General features: G+C 41.3%; 1 protein-coding gene across 1 annotated transcript in view; it reads right to left on the reverse strand.

Moving 5' to 3' along the window:
- The window catches only part of TTC7A (tetratricopeptide repeat domain 7A), a 172,244-nt gene that overhangs the window by 96,194 nt on the left and 53,624 nt on the right, over positions 1-22,426 (reverse strand). Inside the window, 4 exon segments of the mRNA XM_032102796.1 lie at positions 2,583-2,655; positions 6,013-6,070; positions 12,279-12,396; positions 21,398-21,502. Of these exon segments, the coding sequence (XP_031958687.1) occupies positions 2,583-2,655; positions 6,013-6,070; positions 12,279-12,396; positions 21,398-21,502 (354 nt within the window).

The following is a 22,426-nucleotide window of genomic DNA, read 5'->3' on the forward strand; positions in this document are numbered from 1 at the left end:
ACAAGAGTGCTGCTGACTAGTCTCTAGAGTCATCTCCATAGAAACCGGTCTGCTAAAAAACAAGGCAATGCATTAAAATCAGTGAGCTTTAAAGTGTTCATTCTACCTTGTTTTTGCTGATCCAAATGCTGTTACCACAGAAACAGGAGAAGCAGCTGAACCAGCCGCTGGGAGTCGAGAGCTACAAGTCTCATTTGTCGCTCAGCTCGGCCGGCTGCCAGCCAGGCGCTGCAGGTGGAGATATCCACTGCAGCAGATACTGACCTTGGCCTCCTGGCACTGCAACTCGGGGGGGGGGGGGGAACCAGACTGAGACCCTCCTTACAGAACAGGTTCTTGTACTCTGTATTTGGCTGAAAAATGCACTAAAACACTCTGGGGCTATTGCAGACCCTCCAAGTCTTCCCAATGACTCCCGTGGTCTTTAAGACACAGGCGCACACATAAAGCTCATCATCGGTGTTTTTTATCTTGGTTGCTGGTGGTTTCAACTGCCAACTCTGCATGAGCCTTTTATAACCATTCCTCTTCTTGTCACATCCTCATCTCAAGTCAGAGGGATGCTTATGTTTTTCCATTTCCCCTTTCCCTTGCCCAGTGGTGACAGAGACAGGTGCTATTGGAAATATTTTACAACCTTCCAAGGAAGATGAATTGCTCCATCTTTGCTTGGCACTCCACTGGTCAGCTGCCTCTCTTGCTTTGTTCCATGAAAACACTCTCTTATCTATGCAAGCTGATACCTATATTTTTCAGTGCTGGGTACAGTTACCTCATTTATCGACTCTGACCATGGAAACAAAAAGGCCTATTTGCTGAGAAAAACATTCAGGCATCATATTGTAACCTACTATGTAGAAAAGGCCTGATTTATCAGTATTATAGCATTGCCTGATGAAAGCCCTAACTATGATGTTCAATAGTTAATGCAATCTATCAAAAAAGGTATCATTTATCTTCCAGTTAATCAGAAAGAGAATATATTAGATACTTTAAATAATTAAGGATATTAAAAATGCATTACCAAATGTTTATCATTAAGTAAACTGGCAAAAGAAGAGTAGGATATTTTACAGCAGTCTAAAAATAAAGATGTCTCAGGTATCTCCTCTCTGTCCAAGCATGCGTTAAAGATTTATATCTCACTTGATGGGAGAAGAGCAGGAGCACCATTGCAGGGGTCAGGCTGACACTACATAATACACTGAGATCATACAGCTGTGGGAGCAGAGGCGACTGGCAGAACATCAAGGATGAGAACACACAGGTGAACTAGACAAAGAGGAAAGTGAGCATGGGGACAAGAGACTGAATGGAAAGAACAGGAGAGAAGGGAAATGAAGAAATAAGACAGATGAAACAACACTGGAAAGACAGGCTACAACCAGAGAAAAAGAAAGGGTAATGACTTAAAATGCCAGTAACCATGAAAACAAAACCAATGACCACAAAAATCTTGATTTTATTTTTCAGGATAGCAGCTGAAAAGCTGTAATGTTTTTACTCATGGCAAGAAGCAGAAGAGGCAGCAGATCAGACAGTCTCCCTATGAGGCAAAAGCTATGAGAGAAAGAAGGGTAGCTGGGTGTTTTTTAATGAAAGACCCTGAGCAAACTGCATCATAAAGCAGCCAGCAGGCAGATGAGAAAGTTAAATAAGCCATTTTAATTATCCTTTCTTATTGCAGGCTACAGCACACTGCTCTCATTATGAAAGGGTTACAAAAGTGACATTATCAAGAGGGTGCTCTCTTGGAACAATTAGTTTAACCTAATGAACACACAGCTCCCCTAATTAGCTCAGGAAAGTAAGAAAGACCCAACTGTTCAACTCTGCAGTGGAGACTAAGGAGAGAAAACTGCAGCAACAGAAGGCCTGCCAAAGAAAGAAACTCCAATGATGAAATTTCAAATCTAGCTAGAGAGGTATTTAAAAAACAAAAGCCGCTCCAATAAAGATTTAAGCTTTGAAACAGAAAGGAGAGAGAAATAAAACACCCCAATTTTAAGAAAAAGGGGCAGAAAAATAAAGCACAGCGCAAGTGGTTTGGGGTTTTTTTCTGAAAGGCAATGCAGAGCATTTTCTGATCAGCTTCATTTTTATGAGTTAACACCTGCAGCAGCATTCAAATGCCAACTAATCCCACTCGCTGCAGAGCTCCAACACTCGTCAAAGCCGAACGTCAAACGTGCCCAAGTATGGAATAAAGCAATCCCAGTGCGGGGAGCGCGATCTGGCATGAGACGGAGTGGGGCAGTAACGGGAGAGCCTCTGGAGCAGGACACAGCGTGACACCCGGGGAACAGGAATAAACACACCTCGCTCATCCCACACACACATGGGTGCTCCAAGACTGCTCGGGGCTTAGAGCTGAACCCACTCGCTAGGGAAGGCCATTCCACGTGCTACAGAATTATTAGTTTTGGAGTAAGAAAAAATATTTTACATAAACATATTCTGATTGCTTGTTACCGGTTACAATGCAGGAAGGAAGGGACCCTGTTTAGCGAGCCTGGGTCTTGTTCAACTGGGCTGTCCTTCCACCCTCCCATGACTCCGTGATTTCCAATTATTTCACATACCTGTCTGACAAGAGCCAGCTGCAGTGACAGGTAGAGGATGATTTGGTGATCATCGGGGGCCAAGTCACGTGCTCTTTAAGGACGACAACACAATACAAAAAGAAAAGTGACTGTTAGATTGCACTTTGCAGAACTCCTTCACCATGAGTCACAAAAGCACAGAACAAAACCCAGTCTTCCCCCACAGAAAACTAGTCCAGTAATGGGGGAGCACACTGAAACTAGACAAAAAGCAGAACAGCGCTGGCCTGGCTAAGCCAGAATCCCAGGAACAAGTATGAGAAACACAGCTGCCAGGATGTTATACAACTTACATGCTCCTTTATTAAATGCCACCTAATATTTTGGAACTTGGATAACTAATATGGAAAAAGTAGCTCTGAGCTCATAACAAACCCATCAAAGCATTATTTTAAGTAATTTAGGTGATGGATATAGCTGTCTAACTTGTTCCTATACTGCCACTTTTCAAACATTAAGAGAGGGTTAGGTTAGCACTGAAAAAAGTAGTCACTCTGAGCATGTACAGGACCAAAGATGCGGAGCCTGTGACAACCTGGTGCTCAAACACACAACACATTCTCTACCCTGCAGCTTCTAGTTTAACTTTTGACAGTAGACTCCTAATTTGGAAAGGGACACTGAGGGAGGAATGATTTGATGACAGGAACTGCGCCTGGACCAAACCCAAGGCCCTTACTTCTCAAGCCTGGGCTCTGAGATATTACCTTCCAGTCCATAGCAGGCAGCGGGCACTGCTGTGAAGGGAAGCCCTGGCTAGTGAAGGCTGCAGTGTCTCCAGAACCATATTTGCAGGCCCTCAACGAAGTCTTGTGCAAAGCAGGCAACAAGGGATGGACAACCTGGGCAGAACTGTCCCCTCTCAGACTATGCCAGGCACGAAATTTCAGCCTGAATTTGGTAGCCTGTGGAGAAGCCATTAACCAAGGCAATGATGCAATAGTGTCTTGAGGAACCCAACCTAGGAGGAAAGGTGGGGCACCAGCTCATGCCATCTGGCAGCCCAGTCCAGGAACCAGTGGATTCTCCCCTTCTGACTCACAGAGCTCACTCATAGCTCTGCAGCACAGGGAAGTCATTTCACATGGGAGAAATGGGGAAGAGGAAGGTCCATCATAGCCAATTAACATTCCTGACCTCTTTCTGGGCTGCGTTCCAGGACACCAGGGAAACCTGCACCTGCATTGCCAGGCCCAAAGTGAGTACAATTAATGTCCTTATGAGGGAGAAATGACAGGCTGACAACACTGGTGGCTAAAACCCATGCCAAAACTATTGATTTGCTAATAATAAACAAATAACAATAAAAGAATTACTTCAGGGAACAAACCACACACCATTTTAATGGCAGTCACTTTTCAAACGCCATCTTGGCCTGTGAGCAAGAGTATGTTGAAGCTGATTTTTATAACTAGTGTCTCTAGAACAAATTAATTTACTACGGACTGAATGTGTCCTGTAACTTTAGAAGTCAAGGTGGTACTCATGTTCTGAAGCAATGCCAAAGACATCAAGGTGCAATCAGTACAGGCAAGTCACTAATTTCTCCTTCCACTTCAAGAAACAAAAAAAAAAAAATACCCAAACAGCCACAAAACCCCAACGAAACAAACAAACAAAAAAAAACCCCAAAAATTGCAAGCAACAACAAAACTTCACAAGTTAGAACCCAGCTTTGTCCTAAGGTGTTAGACAGGGTGAGCCACCTCTTTACAAAACGTCTCTTGCAAAACCTTCAGTAGCCTCTCCAGCAATAAATAACATGGGAAAGTTCACAAGAATATAGCAGATGAGATTAATGGTGCTTTTGGAAAGAAACAAAGAATTGTCACTTTACTGCTTATTTTCCTCAGAAGGAATTAGAAAACATTTGATGCAATCTTCCAGCTGAAAAGGCCCCTTACAAAGATGACTGCAGGCCAAACCATGGCCTGAGAGATCATACATGTTCTTCAAAAGGAGGTGAAAAACAAGGAAGGTAAAAAAAGATAAGAAACCAAACTTAGGCATTTAGAAAAACACTAGTAATCAGCTCACTGTCACATTCCTGTTGGCTGAGGTTTGAGTAACTAATGTTTGGCTAGAAGCTTGTCTGCCTCCTAGCTAGAGTTAAGATACCATGAAACAAGTCAAAGCCAATGGGAAAGGTCAAAGGATTAAAAAAAAAAAAAGTTTAAAAGCAGTGCAGCACCACAGTTCCTTAAAATTTGTCACTAGTTAACATACTACGCTGGAGTCCAGAAACTTGCTGGACTTAAAAGTACACTCCTGATCCAAACAGTGAATGAATAAATGGCTTTTAAAAATTCTCTCTCAGATCTCCATAAAGTAAATATCCAGAATTGTATCTGTGGTTTCAGCTCTTGCACTCACTACAAAACCAGTTTTAAGACCAACATGTTAGGCTCCTTGTTCAGCATCAGCAAAACAGCTGAGATCCATTAACTTTGTTCAACTTGCTAAACCTGTACCTTGGGATACCAGAGATCTCAAATTTTCTTCACTTCTGTAATTATGACCACAACTCACTCACAATTAGATATTTCAGCCCAAGACATAGACCATACAAGCTTCCATTTAGTTGCCATTTGTAGTCTGTAGGCATCTACATTTACAGTAGGTTGTAAATTGTAAATATAATTGTACAAGTGTAAATAACTGCCTGAACACCACCCAGTGTATTTTGGGTGGTGTAACTTAATCATAACAGAGTCAGGAAGCTCACACCTCACCTCTCTACCCCACAGAATGGACAAAAAAGAGTATTAACTCAAGCAGTTGTACTTGAGGTCTCAAGTGTAGCTGCACAAGAGCATAATTCACAGTTGCTTCCAGGGTGGAGCCATTGTATCTGTTCCCCCCACAAAACACAGGGATGAAGGAGAGGCGAGTGGTGCATGTTTTGTACCCTCTTCTTCCAACAACAGCTCACATAAACACTCATTAGGACAGCAATTATCCTCTCCCCTAGGTGCAGTGGTGCCAGGTCACCCCACAGCTGCCTACACCCTGATGGCAAAGGTACTTTCCCACCATGACGGAAATAGGATTTTAAGCCTGCTTCACACAGGAATTGAGACAAAATTAGCTTTCCACGTTTGCCAGCTGGCATGATGTGAGGAAGCTGCATCTCCCAGCACTGTAGATCTCACTGCAGCTAATTTGGGGCTAAGGTTATTTCTGTAAGGTGGCAGAGCAGTACTCTTACCTTGGATATTCAATCAAATAATCACTGCATTTAGCCATCACAAAAATGGTTTTGACAGACTACTGCTGAAATCTAATGAACTGTTTTCAAACTTTCCAGCAAGGAAGCCTTACACAGAGGAAAAAGAAACATAAAAAGAACAATTTTTCTGAATTCATGCAAAAAATACACAATACAAGCATCTGCAAGATTCCTACTCACCTCTCCAAAGTCTGAAGTGCTTTCTTGTTTAATTCATCCTGAGTGCCCTTCAGACTAGCTGTAGGACAAGATACAACACAATTTAAGAGTTAATTCAATGTTTCAGATTAAATAAATAGATGTATAGAGTATTTCAAACTGGGAGTGTAAACACTGCGGAAATCTGCATGTGATCATTTCGACATGAATTCTCAAATTCATTTTTATTAAAGATGTTTTAAGTCCTTCGTTTGAAATACTGAAGCATTTTTTATTTACATATGCCACTGAAGGGGGCTGGGAGAAGGGGCCATCCACTAACTAGATACCAAGAAGGTAACAGGCCCTCAGCCAGGCTGGTGCAAATGCTAAAAGCAGTAACCTGCAGCACATTCTGACTCAGATACAGACCACCCCCACCACCACTGCCACATAGGAGGGTGCTGCACATTGAACAGGGAACACCAGCAGCCAAACTTACAGCTCTGTCACAAAACACCACCATCTCTGAGACCACAACAGACATCTAGGTTACTTTAGATGTGGCATTAGCCACTAATGCCCTCCTTCCATGCTTCTAACTACTTGACCAATGGATCCTGCCCAGTATGCTCACTTATGAATGTATAAATTAATTCCTACCTAAAACCAGAAAAAGAAGAGAAGACTCAAGCTCTTGTTATACCTGGGTATCGTAAGATATCATCATCAAGATCAACAGGAACAGAGGAAGAGCTTAGAGGAACATGGCCTTCTGAGATCCAAAATATCTGGAAACCCAGTGATGGTTTTTAGAAATGCACTGGCTGTCTTGTTCTGGTTCTTATGTTTACAGATTTTGTATAGCAGCTGCTTCTTGTTCTGCCTATCCTCAAATTGAGAGCTATTGATCAACAGCACATGGAAGTGATGAGTAGTTAATCTATCAGCAAACACCACCCATGAATATATCTGATTTGATACATCAAGTCAGTGTATGCTCCAAAATAGAAAGTTACTAAGTAGTATATAATAATGCAACAAACCCAGCAAAATTTAAGTATTCTTAAAAGCTATTAAGAAGAAAGAGATGAGTTCTTCTGCAAGACCTGCAAAGGTAACCAGTTTCTTTGGATTCTGCAATATGTCAGCAAGTGAAATTTTGAAAGTAAATTATTTGCTGCAGCAGCTATAGTGATCAGACTTTTTTTATTCCTACATCTTCCAACAGTTCTTCAAAACACCAGGTTCATTTGGGGGGAACAGCAAGCTTCAGGATTTCCTAATCATAAAGATCAAACTTTGCTTAGGCCACAAAACCTACTCTATGCATTAAAAACTAATCCCAAAATGTGTATTTTAAAGAATAAATTTAAACACATGGACTTTCATGCAAAATGCAGCATTTATTAAAAATACATCGCTCTCAACAGCCTTCAGTCAGTCTACTGCAAAATACTGGGAAAAGGTAACAAAGGAAAAAAATTTACAAAAAGAAGAACCAAGATTGATGTAAACAAAAATACCTGAGACACTGGAAAGGATTTGATCATACCTATAAACATCCCTACAGAAAAAAATCTGACACTCTGTTTCTCAGGAAAACTACAAGATTCTTCATTTAAGTTACAGAGCAATTCTGAAGATGTCACACAGTAAGAAAGACTGAAAGAAATGTTACTATTTGTCCCTCAAATTAAACACCAAATGGAAAAGCTACAACTTCTACCTTCCACCTGTTAAGACATTTGACTAATGTTCAGCTTGCAGTCAGAAAGAACACAAAATATATTATGGAAATGAAGTGATTACAGCTAGTCAGCTTTGCCTCTGCATTACTGGGAAACAGCATGTGACTCTCACCTCCCACAATATGGACTGCATCTTCAGCTACCATGAAGCTGGAAATCTGGTTGTCCATCTCTAGCTTTGTGTCTGACACGGATGAACACACTGAAACTTGTGTTTGACAATACTGAGCACTGATGCTGCAAGTTAACTATGCATTTACAGGACCTTTACCACTAAGGGAGATAAATGAGGGGAAAAAAAACCCCAACAGTGGAAAGTGACTTGGGGAGAGATGCATAAAAAGAAGCTTGGCCATCAGGTCAAGGGAGGTGATCTGCTCTGCTATCTGAGACCCCCACCTGGAGTGCTGTGTGCAGCTGTGGCATCCACAACACAAGACATGGTTCCATTGGAACAAATCCAAAACAGGGCCATGAAAATGGTTAGAGGGCTGGAAGACCTCTCCTATACAGAAAAGCTGAGAGAGTTGGGGTTTTTCAGCCTGAAGAAGAGAAGGGTCAAAGGAAGCCTTACTGCTACCTTTTAATACTTAAGGGGTTTTTAACCCCTTTTAACTCTTTATAGGCCCCTTTTTAGCAGGGCCTATAGTGATAGGACAAGAGGTTTAGTTTTAAGCTAGAAGAGGAAAGATTTAGATTATATACAGGAAGAAATTCTTTACTAGGAGGATGGCAAGACTCTGGAATAGGTTGCCCAAAGATGTTGCTGATGCCCTACCCTGAATTATTCAAAGAAATCTGCAACCCACTTGTATCACTGAAAAGCTCTCACTTCAGACAAAGAAAAGCTTGCACTAAGGAAACAGAATCTGGTAGGTCTGATTAAACTTCTAAAATTTATGTTCCATTCTCCCAGGTTGATGACACCAAAGAATTCTTCGGTCCCTACCCAACTTTACCTCCTGCAAGCATGGCTGCTGCAGTTCCATCAACTGAAACAAAATATGACTTATTACTTAGATTAAAAGCTGGAAAAGCAGTCTGACCAATGGGAGAGTGGCACAGGGGAGTTTCTGAAACCTGTAAGACACAGTACTTTTGCAAATGTCACTTGAGCAGCCCAAGATTTATTTTCTGAAGCACTCTGGGTTTTTAAAGGGGCTTCAGCCTTTCTAAAATGCAACAGGTTCTTCAGCAATATTTTGGTATGTAAATACAAAGCTCTGAAGTCACATTTGAAAACAAAGGAGGACAAGTTCTGTCTTAGCAAAAGCAGTTAAAGCACATCAGGAGTAGTGAATGCATGGAATGAAACACAGTGCCAAGGATCAGAATCAACACTACAAACAGGGAGAGAGGAATCTAGATCTTATCTTGTCCAATGGATTGAGCACCCATTAGCAGCTGAAGCACAGTCAGGTCTGTTTATGTAATACATTTGTTTTGTGGGAAAGAATTCAATTTGTAATGTGTGAAACTGCTCCTTTATGTGAATCACAACTTAAGAAGTGGGGATGACAGATAAATGGACTTCAAAAATACACTTCTGATCCAAACTAAAACACTGACATGCACGCACCCTTTTGCAAATATCACCGAGTTTTAGAAACTATTCCCTTGTGTTAAGACATCTAATATGGCACAACATACAGTTTTAGCACCCAGAATTATAATTAAAGATTGCACGCACTGGTATTTCCAAAAGCAAAGATTCTAAGTTTGTTCACTAATAATTTATTCACTTCTTAGTGAACAATTGAGGTGGGGGGGTTAACATTAACCAGTGCTGTCAGTACACTGACTGTTAGTAAAATCCACAAAGACTGATAGGGTGAGTTTCCAATTCAAGTCCCTGATCCATGGCCTTCTACCAAAATTTTAAATGAAAACAGACATACAGCACACTCATCTCAGAAAAAAGAATGAGGGACTGTTAAATCTAAAATTATTTCACAGTTTGTGTGGTGGTGATGTGAGATAAGAAGAGCACTTGTATTTCACGATACAATTCTCAACCTAGTCTTTCCTCTTTAGCCTTTGTTAAATTCATTTCACCTTTCCCTGCCTTCAGTGAATTCTTCACCAGACCTAAGGGAGGAAAAGTTGACAATGCAGCTTATGTCAAAACCGGAACTACTGGAGGAAGAGGAGCAGTTTGCTTTTGACATTGACCCACTGGAAACTTATCTGCAGAAAATGGACAATAACTACAAACAGGAGGCTTGGGCTTCTAAGACTGAGGCAAAAGTGGCAATGACTTCCCCTGAGGACACATCTTTCAGCTACTTCAATGAGACTTATTTCAAGAAACATGTAATTAGACATTAAGAATAAGGAAGCTATCCAGCATAAGTTTCAAGAAGTCTTACTTCCTCCAGGAGCTTTTTGCAAACCACAAAGAAAAGGCTTTATACAACTCCTCAGTGCCTTTGTCACACAGGAGGAGAAATAATCACTAAAAGGTTATATTAAATAGGAAAGCCTAACTTGGATGGAAGGCTGTAAGCTTTAGAAGGCAATTGGTCAAATGTTTCTGAAACACTTAGCTACCATTGAAAATACTGATTGACTGAAAGTCATCTCAACTGGAAAGTTATTGGAATCACATATACGTACACACAGATGTTTGACTTGTCTGCATATGTCACTAAAAACTGGTATAAATACAAGATTGACAACATGAGGCAGGATTACATCACGGAACTGCTGTCTTTCAGCATGTTCTAGCTTTGCTTCCTCACTGTCATATGCTATTTTTTAACAATGCTAATGAAAAATGTCTTTCTAGTGCAAATTTGACATTTTCCAGTAAAACACAGTTCCATATTCATGACCATCACATGTACACTTTTGAAGGACTTAATCCATTTTATTAAAATATAATCTGAAAGATGGAAATACACTCTTCCTATTTCCCTCAAATAACTGAGTGACTTGCCCTATTGCCTTCAAGGCTAGAGATGCAATGAGAAGGCAGATACATTCTGCTGCTCCAAAACATCAATCAGAGGCTAATCTGAAAACAATCCAAGGCAGTTGTTGTGAAGACTGTTTGTTTTACATAAAAAAGGACACAATATTGAACTAATCTCTTGAAAACTGAAGAGATATCCAGAAAAAGTTTCCAACTCACATTTTGCTGCACCAAAATATTTTTAGAGCCAGAGTACAGCATATGCCTCTCCAACTACATTCTTTAGAAACCACCTTCTTTTCATACTGATGTTAACAAAGAGATTTTAAGGGGCTAACAGAAAACCTATCTCTCAAAATAGTCTCTGGGGTCTTGTATAGCTTTAGAACAGTTTAAACAACATCTAGGCAAAATGCCCTTAAAAACTAGGCTGTTAAGCAGAACTCTATTCCTAGTGGACTTAAAATATATATATAAGAGAAAGTTCAGGCTAGGAAGGACATACTTTTTGACATGAACTTTCTAGGGAGAACTATTCTGAGACAGAGAAATGGAGAACTGGAGAGAGCTGCGGTGCCTGTTAGCCTCCAGGATGAAAAGCAGTTCTCAGAACAGCTGATCAGACGTGGCTGGCTGAAAAACTACACCAACTTGTGCTACTGAAGAGCACAAAAACACTTTCTCATACACATGCCTTGCAGAATTCTGGTGTAAGTTGCAAGGCCAGCATAGTCCATGACAACATAATAAAGTAATTTTAGCTTTGATTCTTTGCTGGAAGAAGTTGGTTTGTTTATATGAAACCTACCCAACAGAAAAGCCATTGCTTGCATGAGGGCAGGACTGCCAAAATGATTAGGAAAACACACAAGCTCAGCCATTATTCAAAGAAACTGTGTTAGAAGGCCTCCTACCTGTGTTAGAAGTCACAGAATAAGCAAAGACTGTTCCCACCTGTGAGCTTGATGAAGGTCAGAGCTAGAACTCTCCCAAATACTTCAAGCCCTTCTGACTACAAAGCACCAAATCTGCAGGAGCCCCTTGGCCACTCATTCAAGATCCAAGTAAGCAGCATTAAAATAAAATACTTCTTAGATTCAGTGGTCTGTTTCTAGTCAGCATCCACACCAGTGAGGTAGGTATTTTTATCTTGTTTACTTCTAAGTAGAAAAAATAAAAGACATCACAGAGAGGTTGAATATCTGTGGGGACTCAGTATCACGCCAGGAACTGCAGTGAGGCATTTCTGACTCCAGCTCTTGGATTGTATTTCTTTCTGATTTATGAGTGGGTGACAAAAATATGAAAATAGATGGAAAGTTTGACTTCTTCTTGTGTAAGAAAGTGAAAGAAATGTATTACAAATATTCAAGTAAAGCACACCAAGCATTGTCAGCTACACTCAGATTATCACCCCCTAAGTAATGACCTGCATTTCTTCCTTTACCTAAAAACTTCACTTTTATTACCACAGAAGACAGTTCTCTGAGCAAGTGAACAGTTCCCATTTATCTTGCAATCTGATTGTTTTTCATGTCTAGTCAGCACTGAAAGCAGATTTTCTGATAGATTTCCATTGGTTGCACTGAAGACTTTGAACAAATGCTCTCCATACAACACACTTGACAAACAAGGTAACTCACCATCAGTAGCTTGAAGGCTGTATGTCAGGCCCAGTGCCAGGTAACCCTTTGCTAGGGACTCTCCAGCATCCTCACCCAGGTCTATCACCATTTTAGCAAAGTGTTCTCCTTCTTCCAGCTGCAAAAGAGGTGGGTTGAGACTTACAGGCATTTCTCTCTACTCGCTTCAATAAAACGTGCCATTAAGCTTACCTGTAAGTGATCTGAGAGCCATTCACACAAGGGCTTTCAGTGATCCCAGTGAACACTCAAAAAGGACGATGCAGAAGGTCAGATTAGCAGACCTTGGTGCAGAGTTTTGAGAAAGGTTTGGGTTTTGCCACCCAAACTCTTTTCAGATGTTTAAGATCAATCAAGGGCACTATCTTATTTTATAGTTCCCTTCAGGCTCCCTTCAATCATGCAACCTTAAATACAAATGCTGGATAAGCTGGACTACTTACATGCTATCCTAGCACTAGATGGAAAGGTCTAACATGTTTCTTCCCACAAAGATGACCATTCAGTTTTACTGTCTGATTTTTTTTAAACTGTAGCAAATTCTACTTTCTTTTACCACTACAAGAGTAAAACAGGAAAGCACTAACTTCTCTGAAAGCTCTCAGCTGCTGCTTGCAGTTCTGCTGCCACAAGGACGCAGAAATTGCAGGACCAGAATTTTGATCTGAACTACCACAAGACCTTGGCAGCTCTTGCTGCACTAGCCACTTTCTGCATCTTTTGCAAAGACACAATTTCCCTGAAAATGCGCTTTATAGTATAGATAGTAACTGGAGGAGAGAGCAGTCACAATCTCTCTGGGGCAGCCTCCAAAATGAGGATATATGTAAGCTGGTCTCTTCTTACTACAGCACAGCCTGCTCCCCACAACCTTCCTTTCTACACAGATCTATCAGCATCTGTAAAACCCAAGTTAATGGTAATTTTAAACGAGTAAGTTAAATATTTTATTACAGAATGGAGGGTTTCTCATTTCCAACTTCGAACTCTCATTAACATCACTCACTCATTTTAAGTAGAAAAGACTAAGACCTGTAGACTGTACATACCTTGAAAGGTGTGAGTTGGAGAGACACTGGCAAAACTCTTAAGTAATGTTTGAAAGATAGAGCCTACAGGAAGATCTCTTTTCTGTACAAGACACTATGCAGATCCTGTCAACCATAATCAGAGTCATCCTTAATCAAGAAGCAGACATCATTATACCATCTGATAAATCCTCCTTTTGGAAAGTTTTATTACATGACAATTGACTTCATGGGATGCAGTTGTTTAATTATGAGAAAGTACTTTTTTCTTTGAAATCCAGCTGGTTTAGACACAAGTACTGTGTATGTGTGCCCTCTTAATACTCAGCTTTGTCTGACTTCAGCACCTCATGGCTCCTTAAACACCTAAAATGACTCATCAGTAAAAAACTGGAACTAAAATGCAACATTAGACAATAAATCTCCCTTCTGCAGTGATCAGTTAATATGCTACCTATGAACAGAATCTATTTGACTTCATGTAGCATCCTGTCAATGAGCCTCCTAGTCACATCACTTGAAAATATTCAGGTGACAACACTAACTAATGGCTTCATGAACAAACAACCTGGGATTTAGTAGATGATATCAAACATAAGAAAAAGACTACTGTTAACGTAAGCCTGAAGAAAGGCTGAAAAGTGCAAGTGAAGAAGCAAATCTCCTCTGCTTGGATTTCTTCCTCACTGGTACAACTCCCTGAGGCCACAGAATTCAAACTAGATGTAGAACAACAGTTCCCCAATTTCTGTAACCTCAGATCAGTCATTCCAATGACGAACACATACATTATCATCAAACCCTTTCCTGAAAGCACTATGAAAGCAGTAGTCTTGCTAATTGCCTGGTTAGCTGTGATTGTGGAAACCACTAACTGACACAGGAATGCCTCTTACGGAATACCTGGACTTACCAACTAAACTGCAAGGCCTGTCTTTGAGGGTATAATCCAAAGCCTACAAAAACCACTGGAAACAGTCCCACCTACTTCAGTAATATTCAGGTAAGACCCTTAAACTCTGATCACATCAGGAAGACTGAGATTTGTTTCAGGAGATTTCTTAACCTGTCAGTAGCCCTACCAACTTCCCTGCCACATACTGAAATGTGTTCTGGACCAGAGCCTAGGAAAATGGAAGAAGTGGCCCATGACTTGCCACACAGAAAAAAACCCCAAAAACCAAAACCCACAAATGGACAAAAAAACCCCATCCTATAAAACTATAACACAATTCTTCATGTCTCATAAACTTTTATGTAAGACATGAAATCTCTGCAGCCTGAAAATTCATTATGCACCTCTTTGCCACCATAAACAGCTAGATTCCCACTCTCTTCATTGTTTCTCCTCTTCTCCCCACACACATTTCATCCAAGAAGTCTCCATTAGATGAAGAAAAGAGCTATACAAGGAATTCTTATGACTAGTGAACAAGAGTAGGGGTGGGTAGTGTGTATGGAAAAAAAGATTAAACGAAAAGTTTGAAGCTGAAGTAAAGAAATGTAAAATTAGAGAGATTCTGCTCCATTGTTTCTCTGAACGGTCACCTGATGGTATTTTCAGTCAGAGACTGGAAATCTCAGAGACAATGCATAAATCAGTAGTGCACCATTCAGCCTTCTTGTCTGCCAGCTACCCAGGGCCACCTGTCAGTATCAGATTAATCTAATAAATGTATAGTTAAAACCGCAGCTTTTCAGAGTTCAGGCTGAAACAGCGCTGCTAGCACATCTTGTACACATTTATTCATACTAAACACTAGTGGCACTTTGACCAGCCACAAAGACTCATATGAATGCAAACTTAGGTCAGCTGAAGTTTGCTTTGAAAATAAGTGGCCTCACAAACTCCAGCACAGCTGGTTCTGTTTACGAGAACATTTACTTTGCCTTCTTACAGCACTCAGACACTTCCCCTGCCAGCCCTGCTGTGGCAGCCATCTGCCCCCTCTTCTTCCATTCTCCTACTCTTCAATCACTCTGGGCAAGTGTGAAAAGCCAAACCTTTCACTCACATCACCCACTGTGAGGTTTCAACTCTCCAGTGCATCAGTCTTGCGGATGGCCTAGCCAACTGTGAATCTGAAAGTACTACCTGAAACAGGAGCAACTCCCTTGGGACACACTTGGGGTAACCAATAAACTGCAAGAACTACCAGATTGCAGTCTGGATAGAAGTTCCCCCTCCATACACCCGAGTGAGGGACCAGCAGTGAGCCTGAGCTGTGATCTGCCAATAGAGCTGTGTCTGTGGGGGTCCTTAAGGATATGGGATGCCTCCAGTCTGTATTGTGGAGATGAGAAAGGGAGGAGGGAAGGCCTGCCACTTGTTATTCTCTTAGAAGCAACAAAAAGCGAAGTCTCAAAGCCATACCTCCAACTTGGCCCTTACTGTTCTTACATTTTTCTGCATATTTTGCACCGAAAAGCTGGTGGAGAGAAGAGTAGCATCCCGGGTTGCAGGGAGAAGTTCCCTGCCTTCAAGACCTGCATGGAAAAAAGAAGGCATGGGGGAAAAACAACCTAAGAACTTTCTGCATTTTGAACTCCAGCTATATAAAGTATCAGGAGGCACCTGCAAGCACTAACTAAACAACCCCTCCACCACACCAGAAAGCAAACACCTGGCACCTGGAGTGAGACAAGCTGCCAAACCGTGAACTGACACCAATGAGATGTAATACTGTGGGGTTGGCTGGGGTTTTTTTCCCCTTTCACTTCCTCCTTTAAGAACAGTTGCTAGCTGTACTACCCTGAGGGATATTTCCCCTGGTACAGAGAGTGGCTGTTCCAGCCACCACTGTTACTTGGCCACAGGTTTTGGTGTGTGCTCAAGCCAAGCCCGGAGGCATACTGACAAGGGAGCGGAGAACAGCAGGTGCTGTCCCCTGGCCTAATGCCACCCAGCTGGTGTCCAACTGCCACCCAGATTGTTTTTAGAAAAGCTCAAGCCCTACCCCACTGAATCAACAGTTTCCAGGACTAAGTAGGAATTGCATTTCTCACTAGCACACATTTAGTGTTACTAAGGACAAACAAATCTATGATGTACAGCAGCATGAAAACAGCACTTTATTGTGCCAAAAAAGAGGAACATGCAAAGGAAGAGGCAGGAAATACATGAAATGACACTGGACTTAGAACAGCAGACAAGGTTAATGAAGCAGGTGAATTTGGACACCAGTGACACTTAAGAATACCCAAGCACTTAAGAGATCAAAATCCTACAGAATGGGTATCTATACAAAATAACACATGATATTAACAGTTGAATTGACCTCTTCTTACCATTTTTATTACACTGGGTTGTAGCTATAGAGACTAATTCAAAGAGAAGAATATACATATTGTGAAGTGAGAATGCTAAGAGGAAAAATGCATAGGAAGAAAGTGGTCTATAAGGCATAGTCTAATGAAAAGGCTTTGTCCCACAGCTATTTACAGCACACAAAGCTAATCATGTTACATATGTCAGAAAAAAAGTCCTTCGCTTTTTATCGCTCTATAGTCAGCATTCACTCTTTGTGTCACCATTGTTAAGCCCACCAATTTACTCTGTGTAAACTCAGCCCCCAGCACTTAGCAATACTCGGGCCTTTCCTCCACTGTAGCTAGAGTGGTTTGTTTACAAAGGCAATGCATAGAAGACAAAATTCTTGGTCATTTTTAATGTCTAAAACCAATGGGATTGCCGCAGTAACAGTAGTGGTGATGTAATCAAGAACATCTTTTAAGAGACAGAAGAAATACCTAGTAGCTTCCCTGCTTTCTCAGCAGCCTCTCACCCTGGTGATGCCGATCCTCTCGGATGTCCGTCAGCAGGCAGAGTAACTCCAGTAACAGGACTAGATTTGACCTTTTAATATTATTCATACTGCACTAAGACCTAAGCACTTCCAGGCAACTCCAGGGCTCCTAAGTGACTGGGTACAAGCACATGCACAGCATTTATTATCTACAGTGGCAGGGTCAACAACAGACAGAAGGGGAGAGAAGCACTCTCTGATTAAGTGGTCTGTGTGAGTAATGAATGATAAGCTGTTACCTCAGAAGTATGCAGCTCCTGCCAACCCCCCCAACACACACACCGTGACGTCCTGACCTCATGGTATGCCTTACTCAGTTTTTATGACTCCATGCACAGTCTACTCCAGCCCAACACCACTTCTTCTCCCTTTCCCTGACTGATGGCATGATCTCTGTCTTCCCAGCAAAGTGCTGCAGCAGAGCACTTTGCTGTGTATACTAGTTGAAAGAAATGTCTGAGGTACAGCACATCCTGTGCTGAAGCTTTCACCATGGGACGAAGTCCTTTGAAAAGCTCAAATCAGATGATAATACTGGCATCATTTGGTGCTACCCAAGGTCTAGCATGCCACCACTCTTGCTATTATATGAACTGTGAGGCAATGAAAACTTTAAGAACATGCCTCATGTCCTCCTGCTTTCTGTCAGAGCAGAGTTCTAGAAGATTCAAGCCTATCCTAGGACTACAGTCCATTTTGCTCTATGTGTATTTACAATGTTTTCAACATGCCTCCATTGAAACCAATGGAGTAAAAGGCAAAAGAAAGCATCAGAGTAACCCTAAATGCCTCAAACAAGGCTCTTAAAACGGAGAAACTCAGGATTTAACACTTGCCTGTAGGCAGAAGTTCCGATTTTAGTATTTTCACAACACCTGCCATAACAGGATCCTGAAGAACCTAGATTAGTAGTGAAATTAACAGTATTGTACTATTAAAATATTAAAAACAACAACTCATACTGCAACTCAAAGTCACTGCCAAAATAGGCAAGTGAGCATTCAGCTGAGGCCGTGCCTGGGAAGGCTGAGTGAAAGAGGAAATTGTAGCAAGCCTTTTAGTAAGCACAACTCTGAATTTATAGTGGAGCAAGGCAAGACAACCTCAGTATGGACATGTTCCAGTGCAAGCTACTTCAACTTTCCTATGGAAATTTAAAACAATACTCTGACCTACAATAGTGAAAGACCTCATAGTGCATTCTGGAAAGCTAAAAGACAGCTGGCTAAACACAAATGGGCTTTGTGTTCGCTTGACAGAATCATCCACATGCAAGTTCAGCAAACTGTTGTGCTGAAACCCCAGCAAGCTGGAAGGCTTAGCATCATGTTGCCTCAAAAGTAGCTCTGAGCCTACTACAAAAACATTTAAAACACCTGTGTAGTGGTTTAGATACAATACAAAAGTTCCAACTCTGCTGTACAGGTCTGACTGCATCGTGACCATACAAGTGTGGCTTACACACGTGCACTAGTTTTGAAGCTGCTCTGGTCCTCCAAGTCTACTGGCTTAAGCTTTAGAATTAATAAAGTACTGATTTATTGTTTACACTGGGTTTTTTGGTTTTTGTTTTGGAAAACCTGTAACTTTTGAAAACATAGCCAAAACATTGCTTTTACCACACAGTTGTTTACTGCAGGCCCAATCCTAAAACCTAGTGGTTGATGAGACAGATCATCTCCTGATGTAAGCCAGCATGGTACCACTAACATGCCAGAGGAGTACTGCCAACTTACATCAGCTAATAATCTGGTCATGCTGCCACAACAGAACCTGGAGGAAGCTCAGTTCTTTTCTGCATCAGGCTCTGTTATATATTGATTTGCATGGCACTGTCTGAATGCATCCACGTTTTCACTTTGATTTGTTCTGCACTGAGAGATTATTTCATAGATGTGATCTGAGCATCCTCAATGTGGTAAATCACTATAGTACATTGCAATTAATTTTCTGTTTTCCCTGTTCTTCAAGTGTGCTGAGACACCACATACAAAGCCAGCAAAATGAGTGAAGTGATCACTAGATTAATCACAAAAGAAACTGTTCTGTGCTTCTCATGACATTCTGTAATTATCCATCTGCATAAATGTTGTGTTTGGGGGTTTTTGTTATTGCTAGTAACTGAAAGAAGACTAAAGTACTGCTTGCCCATGGGCTATAAACAAACTGGCTACAATACTGCACCACACAGTAGATAGATGCAGGACATAAATTAGCTGTTTCATTTGGATAAATGGTCATTTGATTTCACCCTTTTCCTGCCTTGCCAGCAATCAAGTACACAGATATATTTCCTAATTGAAAAATTAATCATATTTTATATGTCCTGAAAAGGAAGATATATTTGAGTATTTGTAACTGCTAATATTTGTCCATTAGACTGTTCCTGTCCCATGTCTATCCTCCTTTCTATTTATACTGGCATTGATCAGCCTGTTCACTTCCAGTTTAAATTATTCAATTCTGATTTGATTGCCATGTAATTTAAATGCAAATAATTACTGTAAGGATGACATTTAGAAAAACAGCTCTGCTAAGCAGGAAGGTCTTTATTAGGCACAGGAGTCTACCAGTAATATCAGAAGCACCCCTTTGACTAAGAGACATGGGAACCTATCATTTCAGTTCTTCTGAGAGATGCTCTTATTTCCCTCTGACTCCCCTTAATTAAAACTCTTCTATATCATCATCAAGTTTGGTATGAGGGTAAAGCATAGGCCACTGACTGAAAGAAGGGGGAAGGGAGTATTTTTAATTTGGTTTTAATTCATAAGGCTGTGCTCTAGATAACTGCAGTAAAATTATCCTCTTGTGAAATCATAATTTTATTTCATAATGCCCCCCAGTTCTGAGCCAGGGTCTGATTGAGTAACACTGAAAAGCAATAAGAAAGCAGTATGTTGAAGAAAAAAACACTCTTGTTTTGAAATTATCAAAACCAGCTCATTTTTCTCTTCTTCCCTTGCCTTTCCTACTTTTTAGGGTTAGCCAGTTGTTTTATCAGCTCTGCCATGTATGAGAAGTCTGGAGATACTGGATTGTCCAAGATGGAATTGAATTATAGCCTCACTGTCTTTTCAAAATAACAAGGTATTTTTATATGCTAGCTGTGCTTTGAAAACTTCATCAGACATAGTAAGAACAGCATTCAACACAGCTGTAATGCCTCGCTTTCACACTGTTTTAACATCTCAGAATCAGAAAGAACCTTATTTGCTTTATTTTAAAAAATAACATTCACTGTGAATGTTATTTTATATCCCTGAATGACTTCAAGCTTTCAAAATTTAGAGACTGAGCTGTGGGTACAAGGGAGTTAAATTGCTCCAAATGTAGAGTAGAAGTAGGTTGGGCAGTTCAGCAAGGATTCCCTGAAGGCCCTCAGACCTGAAGATTTTTCCTAGAAAAAGATGCTGCCCAGCTTTTGCTGACTCACATATAAGCTTAACCATTATAGTTTGAACAGTATAGTTCATTCAAAAACATACATAACCAGACATCCTCTCCAATGGTGGTGTAAACTAATACAACTCAAGCTTAGCTGAACACCAGCTTCCATCAGAAAGGGATGTAGAAGGTTGGGAGGCGGGATGAGGGAACAGAACAACAGCAAATTGCCTTCTACAACTTTTTACCAAGACCTGTGCAGATTCTTCTGGCATTTTCTTTCATGTTTTCTTGCATCTGTGTTTTACTTCTATTTAGCAGTTGTAATCCTTCACTGACTGCAGGGACACCTCGTGGTGAGGACAGGTGAGAACAGCAGGCTGCCGTGTAGTTAATTAAACCAAGTAGCAAAAGAGTGACAGATGTTTCGGCTCCTTTGGATAACCAGAATTTCACGGGCACCAACTTCCACTCCCACTCTGCTTCTGGGGCGTACATGAACACACTGGGGACACAAAACACTGACACAGCAACTTCAAGAACAAAGGACTGAGTTGTCCAGCAGACCTCAACTGTCTAACAGCCCACTTGTAACTATTAGCTTGTGTCTTCCAGGGGCTAGAAGAGTGGCCGATTCAATGTGACACCCAGTTGAAGCAGCAGTCCTCAGAACGGCTGTTATGGCTTTCCTCCTCCTCCTTTCTCTAATGTGCCAGCAAAATACATTTAAATGACTCACTGCAAACCTTCCTGCAGGGATTTTCATTTTTTATAGAAGGCACACACGTGTGTATGATTTTTTGCAGGGATTCCCTTTCTCCCCACTGCAACTACACTGTGGCACTGCCACTGCAGCACCTAATCCGTTACATAATAAGAATTGCATCAGCTTGCTTACCCAGTGCAGTGACCCAATGCAGACCTTGGCAGCCAGAAGAGGAACGGTGGGATCTGTAGGTCGCAATTTAGCGCACTCTTTGAGCACTGACACAGCATATGCCGACTGGACGAGTGGGAGAGAGGAGGAGGAAACATAAAGGCTGATTAGACAATGCTGTTGGGAGTCCAAGCAAAATATTGCAGTGGCATGTACAAAGAAGTGCTATGGAGAAAAGAATCACAGGTCAGCAACAAGTTAGCAACTTTATTCCCACCTCCACACACAGACATGTGTGTACACACACGCACACAAACACACACTCTCCCACGCTCACAGGAAACACGCCAAAGAAGCAGCCCTGGCTGTGCACTTCACAAGAAACAGTTTTCCTTAGCTATCAATGCACTGGTTATTTTAACTCTGCCCTCCCAATACATGAGAACTCTGCTGTAATTTTCCTTGCATATAACCATCTTCCAGTAAGCCAGGAAAGATCATAAAGAGTTTATCCTCCAGTACGTTCACATTTTAGGCCAACTCCACTCACAGAGTTTTCTGCAGCTAAAGTAATCTGCTCAGTAGGTTCTTTTGTGTCTTCTCCATTTCCAGGACATACAAGAAAGCAGCTGCGACCCCACCACACAAAGGGTGGAGCAAGCAACTGCAGATCAATACACTGTTCAGTGGGTGATCCAAGCATGCGTTAGAAAGAAAGCCCATAAAACTCCTGCTGTCTTTCTGGTGTTAGGTTACCATTAATGAGGATGTTTTTTAAGATTAGCACTTACACAGCCCTTTTGATCCAACGTGCTCTGCACACATTGCATTTTACAGCACACTCAGGGCTGCGCATTTCTGATGCTTTAAAGGGGAATGAAGAAAGCTCTGGTCTGAATTAGTGACGAGAAGGCCGTCAGTAAGGAGGTGGCAGAAGAAGTTGCCCTACCAGAGTCCCCCAGCCCATCCCACCTGTTCGTCTCACATTTAATCTTCCTCATTACTGACCCCTGATCCACTCAAATTTTCTCATGCTTAAGCTCAAGGGGA

The sequence above is a fragment of the Corvus moneduloides genome, chromosome 3 (genome assembly GCF_009650955.1).
Source record: "Corvus moneduloides isolate bCorMon1 chromosome 3, bCorMon1.pri, whole genome shotgun sequence".
In the NCBI taxonomy this organism is placed as follows: Eukaryota; Metazoa; Chordata; class Aves; order Passeriformes; family Corvidae; genus Corvus; species Corvus moneduloides.